General features: G+C 44.7%; 1 protein-coding gene across 1 annotated transcript in view; it reads right to left on the reverse strand.

Moving 5' to 3' along the window:
* Positions 1-497: 497 nt before the first annotated feature.
* The window catches only part of LOC142186378 (mothers against decapentaplegic homolog 4-like), a 29,949-nt gene continuing 15,304 nt past the window's right edge, over positions 498-15,142 (reverse strand). The window contains exons 3-12 of the mRNA XM_075261223.1: positions 7,601-7,775; positions 7,506-7,526; positions 7,199-7,423; positions 2,583-2,738; positions 2,392-2,496; positions 2,221-2,274; positions 1,956-2,139; positions 1,708-1,876; positions 1,487-1,625; positions 498-1,323 (exon numbers count right to left, since the gene is read on the reverse strand). Coding sequence (XP_075117324.1) covers positions 1,112-1,323; positions 1,487-1,625; positions 1,708-1,876; positions 1,956-2,139; positions 2,221-2,274; positions 2,392-2,496; positions 2,583-2,738; positions 7,199-7,423; positions 7,506-7,526; positions 7,601-7,775 — 1,440 coding nt within the window. The 3' untranslated portion in view covers positions 498-1,111. The remainder of the gene's footprint in view (positions 1,324-1,486; positions 1,626-1,707; positions 1,877-1,955; positions 2,140-2,220; positions 2,275-2,391; positions 2,497-2,582; positions 2,739-7,198; positions 7,424-7,505; positions 7,527-7,600; positions 7,776-15,142) is intronic.

The raw sequence follows: 15,142 nt of genomic DNA on the forward strand, positions 1-15,142 counted from the left end.
GACGTGAGGATTATATAGAGCTGTGATCACATGAAGAAGAAGAGACGTGTGAGGATTATATAGAGCTGTGGTCACATGAAGAAGAGACGTGTGAGGATTATATAGAGCTGTGGTCACATGAAGAAGAGATGTGAGGATTATATAGAGCTGTGGTCACATGAAGAAGAAGAGACGTGTGAGGATTATATAGAGCTGTGGTCACATGAAGAAGAGACGTGTGAGGATTATATAGAGCTGTGGTCACATGAAGAAGAGATGTGAGGATTATATAGAGCTGTGGTCACATGAAGAAGAGACGTGTGAGGATTATATAGAGCTGTGGTCACATGAAGAAGAGACATGTGAGGATTATAGATTTTTATGCCGATTCCTTGTGGGCCTACAGAGAATCTCTTGATCTTCTTGGTGGTCCGTTCTCTAGCCCATCTTACCATTTTTTCCTGGTTTCCCTTTGTCCATCGCCATCTGGTAGTTGGACAATCACCGCACCAGACCAGTAAGCAGTAGTACATAAATATTTTATTTAATATAGGTCAGTTTTTATGTGGAAATCCTATCATAAAGCAGACTACTCTTCTCGTGCCCTAACGTTACAGATTTTGGTATTTTGGCCTCGCAGATTTTTGCTTTTTATTAAGTCCCTGCTCTGTCCGTGTAAAATAAACATAAAAAAGTTTGTGATTGTCCCTTCCAAGGTCAGGACCCGCAGGTGAGGTAGCCACAAAACCGTCTCACTAATGGCGGATGAATTGACAACCAATATTTGTTCTTTTACCGTTAGGAGACAATCTAAAGCTTCTCGAGGTTCTCACCAGTTTCTTGAAGTGGTTTCTTCCTCATATGCAACTTATACAAAGCTCAAAAGAAAACATCTCACACGTATTGTCCGCACCCCGAGGTAAAGCCAGAACCGAGGAGAAGACTCAGCCCCAATACTGTCACCCCAGGACACCATGTTCTGCCGGCAAAGTCATTGGTTCCATCATTGTAGAATAAAAACCACACAAGGCGCCTGGCTCCTCCTTGGTCACTGGGATCTCCATCCTACGACTTCCCTTTGGTATTAAGGAGCCAATTGTACCGTCCATATTTCTTCCCTGGCCTATCATTGTTAGTTGACAGAATTAGGATCTGCCATTGGCAACGTATGAAGAACTTCATCTAAGAGCTGGAGTGCTCGGTGCAGGTGAACTTCTATCCAGCACGGTGTCTGTTTGATGCTCTGGCGAGGGTAGTCGGGGCCCCAGCCCTTGACAAAACTGAGGCGAAGGATGCAGAGACGACGAAGATCATCAACACCGATACCGGCAGCTGCTGACAGACCTGTGCAGGGAAGACGAGGGAAAGCATATACAGGGTATCCTAGGAAAGCTCCCATACTTACATAGTAACTAGGGGACCCATGGAGGGTGATGTATTCAAGATGGCCCCCCAGCTGCCATTGGAGTTAACGTATACACGTTCTCCCCTCTCCTCCCATACTTACTAACAGCTGGTGCGATGCCACCCACAGATCCTGGGCCTGGGATTGAGCCAGCCACTGCCGCAGCCTGGGCCGCCGCTGCTGCTTGAGCCGTGGCAGCCTGCTGTTGCATCTGTCGATGACACTGCCGCAGATCGAACACCTACAAAACAGAAACCACATTCAGAGTCATGTTAGAGTAACTCCAGGGTCATGACAGGCGCCGATCACCTCAGAGCAGCTACCTTAATATAGGCTCCAGGGTAAATCTTGTGCACGGCGTCCCCTGGCGCTCTCCCAGCCTCCCTGTCCAGGTAGTAGCTTTGTACGAACACGGCGTGATCACTGAGACATCTCATCCAGACGTCTCCCTCTCCGCGACACTCTAACTGCACGCCTTTCCCAATGTGCAGCCTGAGGAAGGACACCACAAATCAATTTACCTTGAACAACACTCCGCATAAGTAAAGGGCCATCGTACTCCTGACCTCACCTCGCCCGCTCACTCGTATCTGTGCGATGAACGTTAGACAACTGTCCAAGGCAGAACCTGTCCCCTCCCGAAGGGTCTACGTAGCCGTCCACAGTCACCACGGGGCAGTTTGAGGGCACTTTGAAAATCTCTCCCACCTGAACGTCCATTTCGAAGTATGCAACCGAACACCAGAACTCTGGACCTGCCCAAAACTGGCGTCATTAAAGTGAACTACCATGGAGGGGTGTACAGAGGTAGGTAGGTGGCTGACGGGGTGACTTACCTGGGTGATTGGATACAGGATGGGAATACTGGGGAGAACTCTGATGAAGAGGCCCTGTAGGAGGGAGTTGGAAGAAAATGGTAAATTGCAAAGCTACTTAGAAACCGGAAGGTTTTGGTAGTGCCATTTTGGGCGCTAATAGCGGTGCCCGCCATGTGGAGACAGACGTACAGTAATGGTTTGGGTGGTGCAGCGGTGGCTGTTGGCTTCCCCTCCCATTAGTCTGGGGTGCAGGACTGGGGGTGTAGGAGGCCGTGTTGCTTCCTGTCCATGTAGCTGGAGAAAAGCAAGTGAGGAGAGTGGGTGAAGCCGGGAACAAGGAGACGTTACAAGTCACACGGTCATGTACGGCCTATACTTACTGTGATAAGGCTGCTTGGGAGGAGACTGGTAGCCATTACTCTGAGAGTTATGATTTGGTGTCGAAGGAGGCGAAGTGGAGACCATCTGCTGAGGAGGTACGATGGGTAAAATGCCCTCACTATGTGTCAGGGATGAGAGGGGGCAACCAGGAGCCACTGCCAAAATAACCAAACACGACACATAGTAGTGGCCTAAGGTACAAGCCAATAAGTCAAAAGTGCGGCTCTTAAAAGGGTTCAACTCTGATGTATATATAGTTATATAACTGCTCTATGTCCTAGTGATCTGGTGTGTAGTACTGACCAGTATACTCTAGGTGACCTCTCACCAGTGATGTATATACAGTGATATCACTGCTCTATATCCTGGTGATCTGGTGTGTAGTACTGACCAGTATACTCTAGGTGACCTCTCACCAGTGATGTATATACAGTGATATCACTGCTCTATGTCCTGGTGATCCGGTGTATAGTACTGATCAGTATACTCTAGGTGACCTCTCACCAGTGATGTATATACAGTGATATCACTGCTCTATATCCTGGTGATCTATGTGTAGTACTGATCACTATACTCTAGGTGACCTCTCAGCAGTGATGTATATACAGTGATATCACTGCTCTATGTCCTGGTGATCCGGTGTATAGTACTGATCAGTATACTCTAGGTGACCTCTCACTAGTGATGTATATACAGTGATATCACTACTCTATACCCTGGTGATCTCTGTGTAGTACTGATCACTATACTCTAGGTGACCTCTCACCAGTGATGTATATACAGTGATATCACTGCTCTATGTCCTGGTGATCTGGTGTGTAGTACTGATCACTATACTCTAGGTGACCTCTCACTAGTGATGTATATACAGTGATATCACTGCTCTATATCCTGGTGATCTCTGTGTAGTACTGATCACTATACTCTAGGTGACCTCTCACCAGTGATGTATATACAGTGATAGCACTGCTCTATATCCTGGTGATCCGGTGTGTAGTACTGATCACTATACTCTAGGTGACCTCTCACCAGTGATGTATATACAGTGATATCACTGCTCTATGTCCTGGTGATCCGGTGTATAGTACTGATCAGTATACTCTAGGTGACCTCTCACCAGTGATGTATATACAGTGATATCACTGCTCTATGTCCTGGTGATCCGGTGTATAGTACTGATCAGTATACTCTAGGTGACCTCTCACCAGTGATGTATATACAGTGATATCACTGCTCTATATCCTGGTGATCTATGTGTAGTACTGATCACTATACTCTAGGTGACCTCTCAGCAGTGATGTATATACAGTGATATCACTGCTCTATGTCCTGGTGATCCGGTGTATAGTACTGATCAGTATACTCTAGGTGACCTCTCACCAGTGATGTATATACAGTAATATCACTGCTCTATGTCCTGGTGATCTGGTGTGTAGTACTGATCACTATACTCTAGGTGACCTCTCACTAGTGATGTATATACAGTGATATCACTACTCTATACCCTGGTGATCTCTGTGTAGTACTGATCACTATACTCTAGGTGACCTCTCACCAGTGATGTATATACAGTGATATCACTGCTCTATGTCCTGGTGATCTCTGTGTAGTACTGATCACTATACTCTAGGTGACCTCTCACCAGTGATGTATATACAGTGATATCACTGCTCTATGTCCTGGTGATCTGTGTGTAGTACTGATCACTATACTCTAGGTGACCTCTCACTAGTGATGTATATACAGTGATATCACTGCTCTATATCCTGGTGATCTCTGTGTAGTACTGATCACTATACTCTAGGTGACCTCTCACCAGTGATAGCACTGCTCTATATCCTGGTGATCCGGTGTGTAGTACTGATCACTATACTCTAGGTGACCTCTCACCAGTGATGTATATACAGTGATATCACTGCTCTATATCCTGGTGATCTCTGTGTAGTACTGATCACTATACTCTAGGTGACCTCTCACCAGTGATGTATATACAGTGATATCACTGCTCTATGTCCTGGTGATCTCTGTGTAGTACTGATCACTATACTCTAGGTGACCTCTCACCAGTGATGTATATACAGTGATATCACTGCTCTATGTCCTGGTGATCTGGTGTGTAGTACTGATCAGTATACTCTAGGTGACCTCTCACCAGTGATGTATATACAGTGATAGCACTGCTCTATGTCCTGGTGATCTGTGTGTAGTACTGATCACTATACTCTAGGTGACCTCTCACCAGTGATGTATATACAGTGATATCACTGCTCTATGTCCTGGTGATCTCTGTGTAGTACTGATCAGTATACTCTAGGTGACCTCTCACCAGTGATGTATATACAGTGATATCACTGCTCTATATTCTGGTGATCTGGTGTGTAGTACTGATCACTATACTCTAGGTGACCTCTCACTAGTGATGTATATACAGTGATATCACTACTCTATACCCTGGTGATCTCTGTGTAGTACTGATCACTATACTCTAGGTGACCTCTCACCAGTGATGTATATACAGTGATATCACTGCTCTATGTCCTGGTGATCTGGTGTGTAGTACTGATCACTATACTCTAGGTGACCTCTCACTAGTGATGTATATACAGTGATATCACTGCTCTATATCCTGGTGATCTCTGTGTAGTACTGATCACTATACTCTAGGTGACCTCTCACTAGTGATGTATATACAGTGATATCACTACTCTATACCCTGGTGATCAGGTGTGAAGTACTGATCAGTATACTCTAGGTGACCTCTCACCAGTGATGTATATACAGTGATATCACTACTCTATATCCTGGTGATCTCTGTGTAGTACTGATCACTATACTCTAGGTGACCTCTCACCAGTGATGTATATACAGTGATAGCACTGCTCTATATCCTGGTGATCCGGTGTGTAGTACTGATCACTATACTCTAGGTGACCTCTCACCAGTGATGTATATACAGTGATATCACTGCTCTATATCCTGGTGATCTCTGTGTAGTACTGATCACTATACTCTAGGTGACCTCTCACCAGTGATGTATATACAGTGATATCACTGCTCTATGTCCTGGTGATCTCTGTGTAGTACTGATCACTATACTCTAGGTGACCTCTCACCAGTGATGTATATACAGTGATATCACTGCTCTATGTCCTGGTGATCTGGTGTGTAGTACTGATCAGTATACTCTAGGTGACCTCTCACCAGTGATGTATATACAGTGATAGCACTGCTCTATGTCCTGGTGATCTGTGTGTAGTACTACTCACTATACTCTAGGTGACCTCTCACCAGTGATGTATATACAGTGATATCACTGCTCTATGTCCTGGTGATCTATGTGTAGTACTGATCAGTATACTCTAGGTGACCTCTCACTAGTGATGTATATACAGTGATAGCACTGCTCTATGTCCTGGTGATCTCTGTGTAGTACTGATCACTATACTCTAGGTGACCTCTCACTAGTGATGTATATACAGTGATATCACTGCTCTATATCCTGGTGATCCGGTGTATAGTACTGATCAGTATACTCTAGGTGACCTCTCACCAGTGATGTATATACAGTGATATCACTGCTCTACATTCTGGTGATCTGGTGTGTAGTACTGATCACTATACTCTAGGTGACCTCTCACCAGTGATGTATATACAGTGATATCACTGCTCTATATTCTGGTGATCCGGTGTGTAGTACTGATCACTATACTCTAGGTGACCTCTCACCAGTGATGTATATACAGTGATATCACTGCTCTATATCCTGGTGATCTCTGTGTAGTACTGATCACTATACTCTAGGTGACCTCTCACCAGTGATGTATATACAGTGATATCACTGCTCTATATCCTGGTGATCTTTGTGTAGTACTGATCAGTATACTCTAGGTGACCTCTCACCAGTGATGTATATACAGTGATATCACTGCTCTATGTCCTGGTGATCTGTGTGTAGTACTGATCACTATACTCTAGGTGACCTCTCACCAGTGATGTATATACAGTGATATCGCTGCTCTATGTCCTGGTGATCTGTGTGTAGTACTGATCACTATACTCTAGGTGACCTCTCACCAGTGATGTATATACAGTGATATCACTGCTCTATGTCCTGGTGATCTGTGTGTAGTACTGATCACTATACACTAGGTGACCTCTCACCAGTGATGTATATACAGTGATATCACTGCTCTATGTCCTGGTGATCTGTGTGTAGTACTGATCAATATACTCTAGGTGACCTCTCACCAGTGATGTATATACAGTGATATCACTGCTCTATGTCCTGGTGATCTGTGTGTAGTACTGATCACTATACACTAGGTGACCTCTCACCAGTGATGTATATACAGTGATATCACTGCTCTATGTCCTGGTGATCTGTGTGTAGTACTGATCAATATACTCTAGGTGACCTCTCACCAGTGATGTATATACAGTGATATCACTGCTCTATGTCCTGGTGATCTGTGTGTAGTACTGATCACTATACTCTAGGTGACCTCTCACCAGTGATGTATATACAGTGATATCACCGCTTTATGTCCTGGTGATCTGTTTGTAGCACTGATCACTATACTCCAGGTGACCTTTCCTGACAGGTATTTATACTCACCAGAGGGTGAGATGGGTATATTTGGGTACATGCCAACTGTTGACTGAGGGCTTTTGGGTAATGTTAGAGGAGGAAGAGCTGGTCGATACGATTCTGTAGGAGGTATCTGAGGTAGGGTGGCATGGTTCATGGACGGCTGAAGTTCTTGCGGTGGCTGAAGGCATGCCGGAGGGTCCATGTCACAGTCATTAGAATACTCCTCCTTCACCGATCGACATGGCGTGCCTGATCAGGAAATACAATGATAACATAAGGACAAGAAACCTGCAGGAAATATGGTGGAGGAAGAAGAGGAAGATAATCTTACCTGCGCTCTGGATATTCAGCCCTGAAACACAAGCAGATGACAGTAAGTATCAGAGCCTGCTGGGGGCGCCACATCCCTCTCCTGCCCACACTTACCGATGCCTGGGGACACCACGCGCTCATAGTGGTACGGGTTCACGCACACGCTGTCATATTTCAGGTCAAACGCATATTGGCAGAACTTTACGTGTTTCAGCTCGTTCTTGTGCAAGTCAGGCCAACGCCACAGCCGGGCATAGATCACGTGGGGAAATCCTTTCCTGCCGGCCACCTACAGGACCGAAAATGGGGGATCAACAAGTAGGCGCCAAGAGATACCGCAGAAGAGAACTACTCAAAGATGAATAGGCTGTATACCCAGTGATGTCACCGCTGATCTCACTGACTATTTATATATATATATAAATATATATATATGTGTATATATATATATATATATATATATATATATATATATATGCGGGGGCATCTCATCTGCAGCATGCATCTTAACCAAATTGCATCTTAACCGAAGTGCAGATTAACCAAAGTGCACTTATACATGGCACAAGTGCAGATTAACCAAAGTGCACTTATACATGGCACAAGTGCAGATTAACCAAAGTGCACTTATACATGGCACTTAAACAGGGCACGAAACAGGCTAACCATGACAGAACACCAGGTAAATTTCAACCTAAAATAACAAGTTTTACCTCATGGTATCCTGTAGCTGCACTGTCTCTTACTATCTTAGCCATTGGCTTCCTGCAGATCTCTCCTCCATCTCTACCACCAGTACACACCATCCATATCAGTCCCTCTCTTCTTCCTTCTCCCATGTACAGCTCTCACACACTTTTCACACTCTGTAATCATCCCCTTATTTCTTTTAGCAGTGACACCAAACATAAGCGCCCACATAAATCCCTGAACCACCTTCTGTCTCTGTCCATTCTGCTCCTCCTCGCTGCTGGGGACATCTCTCCTAACCCCGGCCCTCCTTCCTTCACTAACTCTTCTCCCTGCACACATAGAAGGCCTACAAACCTCATCAATATTCACCGTGTTCCTTCCCCTCATCTCTCCCCTGTCTCTCTTACCTGCTCTCTCTGGAACGCCCGCTCAGTGTGTAACAAACTAGAATACATTAATGACTTATTCCTTAGTAAATCCCTCGGCCTGCTCGCCCTTACTGAGACTTGGATCCAGCAGTCAGATACGGCCTCCCCTGCTGCTCTGTGTCATGGTGGCCTACAATTCGCACACACCTCTAGGCCTGATAATAGGCAGGGTGGTGGGGTAGGCTTACTTCTGTCACCGAAGTGCATTTTTCAGTCCATTCCCCCGGTCCCCTCACTCACATTCTCCTCATTTGAAGTCCATGCTATCAGACTTTTCCGGCCACTCTCCTTACGTGTAGCTGTGATCTACCGTCCACCTGGCTCACCCTACCAATTTTTGGACCACTTTGCTTCTTGGCTTCCCCACTTTTTATCCAGTGACATTCCTACCCTCATCATGGGTGACTTTAACATCCCTATTGCCCCCCCTCACTCCCCGGCTGCCTCACAGTTTCTCTCATTAACCACTTCTCTTGGTCTCTCACAATGTTCTTCCTCCGCCACACATATAGACGGTAACACGATTGATCTAGTCTTCCATCGACTCCTCACAGTCTCTAAATTTTCTAACTCTTCTCTGCCGCTTTCTGACCACAATCTTCTATCTCTCACCATCAGTGCTCTCTCCCCTTCACAAGACGCCCCTACCCATCACACATATAGGAACTTGCGTGCTATTGACACCCAGCACCTCTCAGATACTCTACAGTCCTCCCTGTCCCCCATCTCTTCAATCTCCTGTCCCAATTTGGCCACCAGTCACTATAATGAAACCCTCAAAAATGCATTGGATGAGGTTGCTCCCCCCTCCACTCGTAAAGTCCCACATAGGAGGCAGCAGCCCTGGCACATGCCACAGACACGATTTCTTCAGCGCTGCTCTAGGTGTGCCGAACGTCTCTGGAGAAAATCACGCTCACCTGCAGATTTCCTCCACTTCAAGTTTATGCTTAAAACATATAGCTCTGCCCTTTACCTCGCCAAACAAGACTATTTCACCGCCCTCATCTCTTCTCTCTCCAGCAACCCTAAAAGGCTTTTTGAAACCTTTCACTCCTTACTCACACCCAAGGTGCAGACGCCATTCACAGACCTTAGTGCTGATGACCTGGCCATGTATTTCCATGATAAAATTGATAAGATCCGTCAGGAAATTACTGCCCAAGCCCCAGGTGGCATTGACTCCCACACCTACGATAGTACTGATCCCCTCACCAGCCGCACTTCAGACTGTCCATTCTCATCTTTTGAACCTGTCACAGAAGAGGAAGTTTCCCAGCTACTTTCTTTATCTCGCCCCACAACCTGCAGCAGAGACCCCTTCCCCTCATACCTTCTCCAATCTCTGTCCCCTGCTGTCACTACTTACCTTACTAAAATATTTAACCTCTCTCTCTCTTCTGGAATCTTTCCATCCTCCTTCAAGCATGCTGTTATAATCCCGCTACTGAAAAAACCCTCCCTGGACCCATCCTGTGCTGCTAACTATCGACCCGTCTCTAACCTCCCCTTCATCTCTAAACTTTTGGAACGCCTGGTTTATTCTCGGTTAATCCGTTATCTCTCTGCTAACTCTCTGCTTGACCCCTTACAATCTGGTTTCCGCGCTCTGCACTCTACTGAAACAGCTCTCACAAAAGTCTCTAATGATCTACTAAAGGCTAAATCCAATGGTGACTTCTCTCTTCTTATTCTTCTGGACCTCTCTGCAGCTTTTGACACTGTTGACCATCAACTTCTCCTCACTATGCTCCGCTCAGTCGGCCTCAATGACACTGCACTCTCCTGGTTCTCCTCTTATCTCTCAGACCGCACTTTCAGTGTATCATTTGCGGGCTCTGTTTCCTCTCCTCTTTCCCTTGCTGTTGGGGTTCCTCAGGGCTCGGTCCTCGGCCCCCTGCTCTTTTCTCTCTACACAGCCCCCATTGGACAAACCATCGCCAGATTTGGCTTCAGGTACCATCTTTATGCTGATGACACCCAATTATACACATCTTCCCGTGACATCACCCCTGCACTCATACAGAACACCAGTGACTGTCTCTCTGCTGTCTCTAATATCATGTCCTCGCTCTATCTGAAACTAAATCTCTCTAAGACTGAACTACTACTGTTTCCACCATCCAACAGATCTGTCCCTGATATATCCATTGCAGTCTCAGGCCTTACTATAACTCCTAGGCAGCATGCCCGCTGCCTTGGGGTCATATTTGACACAGACCTTTCCTTCACCCCTCATATTGAATCACTCGCACGTTCATGTCACCTCCACCTCAAAAACATCTCCAGAATACGCCCTTTCCTTACCAGAGATACACTAAAGACACTTATTGTCTCTCTGATTCATTCTCGCCCTGACTACTGTAACTCCTTACTAATCCGTCTTCCCCTCACTAAACTCTCCCCTCTACAATCTATTCTGAATGCAGCAGCCAGGCTCATCTATCAGGCTAGACGCTACAGTGATGCCTCTGGTCTGTGCCAGTCACTACACTGGCTGCCTATTCATTATAGAATAAAATATAAAGTTATTACTCTCATCCACAAGGCTCTCCATAATGCCGCACCTCCCTACATTTCTTTCCTCATCTCTGTCTACCGCCCAACCCGTGCTCTCCGCTCACTCAATGACCTAACACTTACATCCTCTATTATCAGAACCTCCCACGCTCGTATACAAGACTTCTCCCGAGCTGCACCACTTCTCTCGAATGCTCTACCCCGGACAATAGGATTAACTCCCAACTTCTACAGTTTCAAACGCAAACTAAAGACGCATCTTTTCAGACAAGCCGATCACAATTCCTAATGCACAAAATTGTCTGAACACTGTATAAGCAATGCCGCCCCTGCTACCTCTTGTGTCACCCCCTTTACCTCATAGATTGTAAGCTCTTTTGAGCAGGGCCCTCAGTCCCATTGTGTGAAATAACGTTCTTTGTTATGTATGTCTGTATCTGAACCCTATAAATTGTACAGTGCTGCGGAATATGTTGGCGCTATATAAATAAAATGTATTATTATTATTATTATATATATATATATATATATATATATACAGTCCTATGAAAAAGTTTGGGCACCCCTATTAATCTTAATCATTTTTAGTTCTAAATACTTTGGTGTTTGCAGCAGCCATTTCAGTTTGATATATCTAATAACTGATGGACACAGTAATATTTCAGGATTGAAATGAGGTTTATTGTACTAACAGAAAATGCGCAATATGCATTAAACAAAAATTTGACCGGTGCAAAAATATGGGCACCTCAACAGAAAAGTGACATTAATATTTAGTACATCCTCCTTTTGCAAAGATAACAGCCTCTAGTCGCTTCCTGTAGCTTTTAATCAGTTCCTGGATCCTGGATGAAGGGATTTTGGACCATTTCTTTCTACAAAACAATTCAAGTTCAGTTAAGTTTGATGGTTGCCGAACATGGACAGCCCGCTCTCAAATGATCTGAAAACAAAGATTGTTCAACATAGTTGTTCAGGGGAAGGATACAAAACGTTGTCTCAGAGATTTAACCTGTCAGTTTCCACTGTCAGGAACATAGTAAGGAAATGGAAGAGCACAGGGACAGTTCTTGTTAAGCCCAGAAGTGGCAGGCCAAGAAAAATATCAGAAAGGCAGAGAAGAAGAATGGTGAGAAGAGTCAAGGACAATCCACAGACACCTCCAAAGAGCTGCAGCATCATCTTGCTGCAGATGGTGTCACTGTGCATCGGTCAGCAATACAGCGCACTTTGCACAAGGAGAAGCTGTATGGGAGAGTGATGAGAAAGAAGCCGTTTCTGCACGTACGCCACAAATAGAGTCACCTGAGGTATGCAAAAGCACATTTGGACAAGGCAGCTTCATTTTGGAAACAAAAATTGAGTTGTTTGGTTATAAAAAAAGGCGTTATGCATGGCGTCCAAAAAGAAACAGCATTCCAAGAAAAACACATGCTACCCACTGTAAGATTTGGTGGAGGTTCCATCATGCTTTGGGGCTGTGTGGCCAATGCCGGCATCGGGAATCTTGTTAAAGTTGAGAGTCGCATGGATTCCACTCAGTATCAGCAGATTCTTGAGAATAATGTTCAAGAATCAGTGATGAAGTTGAAGTTACGCCGGGGATGGATATTTCAGCAAGACAATGATCCAAAACACCGCTCCAAATCCTCAGGCATTCATGCAGAGGAACAATTACAATGTTCTGGAATGGCCATCCCAGTCCCCAGACCTGAATATCATTGAACATCTGTGGGATGATTGGAAGCGGGCTGTCCATGCTCGGCGACCATCTAACTTAACTGAACTTGAATTGTTTGTCCAAAATCCCTTCATCCAGGATCCAGGAACTGATTAAAAGCTACAGGAAGCGACTAGAGGCTGTTATCTTTGCAAAAGGAGGATGTACTAAATATTAATGTCACTTTTCTTTTGAGGTGCCCATACTTTTGCACCGGTCAAATTTTGGTTTAATGCATATTGCGCATTTTCTGTTAGTACAATAAACCTCATTTCAATCCTGAAATATTACTGTGTCCATCAGTTATTAGATATATCACACTGAAATGGCTGTTATAAACACCAAAATATTTAGAGCTAAAAATGATTAAGATTAATAGGGGGGCCCAAACTTTTTCATAGGACTGTGTGTATATATATATGTGTGTATATATATATATATCTATGTGTGTGTGTATATATATATATATATATATATAAGTATATATATATATATATATATATATATATATACACACACTCACCGGCCACTTTATTAGGTACACCTGTCCAACTGCTCGTTAACACTTAATTTCTAATCAGCCAATCACATGGCGGCAACTCAGTGCATTTAGGCATGTAGACATGGTCAAGACAATCTCCTGCAGTTCAAACCGAGCATCAGTATGGGGAAGAAAGGTGATTTGAGTGCCTTTGAACGTGGCATGGTTGTTGGTGCCAGAAGGGCTGGTCTGAGTATTTCAGAAACTGCTGATCTACTGGGATTTTCACGCACAACCATCTCTAGGGTTTACAGAGAATGGTCCGAAAAAGAAAAAACATCCAGTGAGCGGCAGTTCTGTGGGGGGCGGAAATGCGTTGTTGATGCCAGAGGTCAGAGGAGAATGGCCAGACTGGTTCCAGCTGATAGAAAGGCAACAGTGACTCAAATAGCCACCCGTTACACCAAGGTAGCCAGAAGAGCATCTCTGAACGCCGCACAGTACGTCCAACTTTGAGGCTACAGATGGGCTACAGCAGCAGAAGACCACACCGGGTGCCACTCCTTTCAGCTAAGAACAGGAAACTGAGGCTACAATTTGCACAAGCTCATCGAAATTGGACAATTGAAGATTGGAAAAACGTTGCCTGGTCTGATGAGTCTCGATTTCTGCTGCGACATTCGGATGGTAGGGTCAGAATTTGGCGTCAACACCATGAAAGCATGGATCCATCCTGCCTTGTATCGGTAACGGTTCAGGCTGGTGGTGGTGGTGTCATGGTGTGGGGAATATTTTCTTGGCACTCTTTGGGCCCCTTGGTACCAATTGAGCATCGTTGCAACGCCAAAGCCTACCTGAGTATTGTTGCTGACCATGTCCATCCCTTTCTGACCACAATGTACCCAACATCTGATGGCTACTTTCAGCAGGATAATGCAATGCCATGTCATAAAGCTGGAATCATCTCAGACTGGTTTCTTGAACATGACAATGAGTTCACTGTACTCCAATGGCCTCCACAGTCACCAGATCTCAATCCAATAGAGGAGCATCTTTGGGATGTGGTGGAACGGGAGATTCGCATCATGGATGTGCAGCCGACAAATCTGCGACTGCAACTGTGTGATGCCATCATGTCAATATGGACCAAAATCTCTGAGGAATGCTTCCAGCACCTTGTTGTATCTATGCCACGAAGAATTGAGGCAGTTCTGAAGGCAAAAGGGGGTCCAACCCGTTACTAGCATGGTGGACCTAATAAAGTGGCCGGTGAGTGTATATATATATATATATATATATATATATAACTATAATATGTTTCTTCTCGTACCGTGTTAGCCAGTGGGTATGAAATATAAAAAACTTGCTAGTCTTTAGTAGTTGATCCCTTTATTAATGGCTAACTCATGATGATGACAGATTACAACGTTCCGAAGCTCTTTGGCTTCTTCTTCAGATATAACTAAGAACACTTTCTGCAGGCTGCATATATACCATATATATATATATATATATATATATATATATATATATGGAGAAGAGGCTTATTACTATATACATGTAAACAATTCACAGGTCCCAGGTTCTTATCTTTATGGCTGTCTTAGTTCAGTGATTTCTATAGCATGACATGAACCCATGTGAAACATTCATTCGCATATGTTCAGACCCTGCAGATAGAGACAAACACCTTGGAGGCCTCATAAACACATTCTTGAGGCAGGGTTACCATCCAAGAACAATTGATAACCAGATCACCAGGGCCACCAGAATACCAAGGCCGGGTTTATTAAAATACAATACCAAACAGGAGA

The sequence above is a fragment of the Leptodactylus fuscus genome (genome assembly GCF_031893055.1).
Source record: "Leptodactylus fuscus isolate aLepFus1 chromosome 7 unlocalized genomic scaffold, aLepFus1.hap2 SUPER_7_unloc_1, whole genome shotgun sequence".
In the NCBI taxonomy this organism is placed as follows: Eukaryota; Metazoa; Chordata; class Amphibia; order Anura; family Leptodactylidae; genus Leptodactylus; species Leptodactylus fuscus.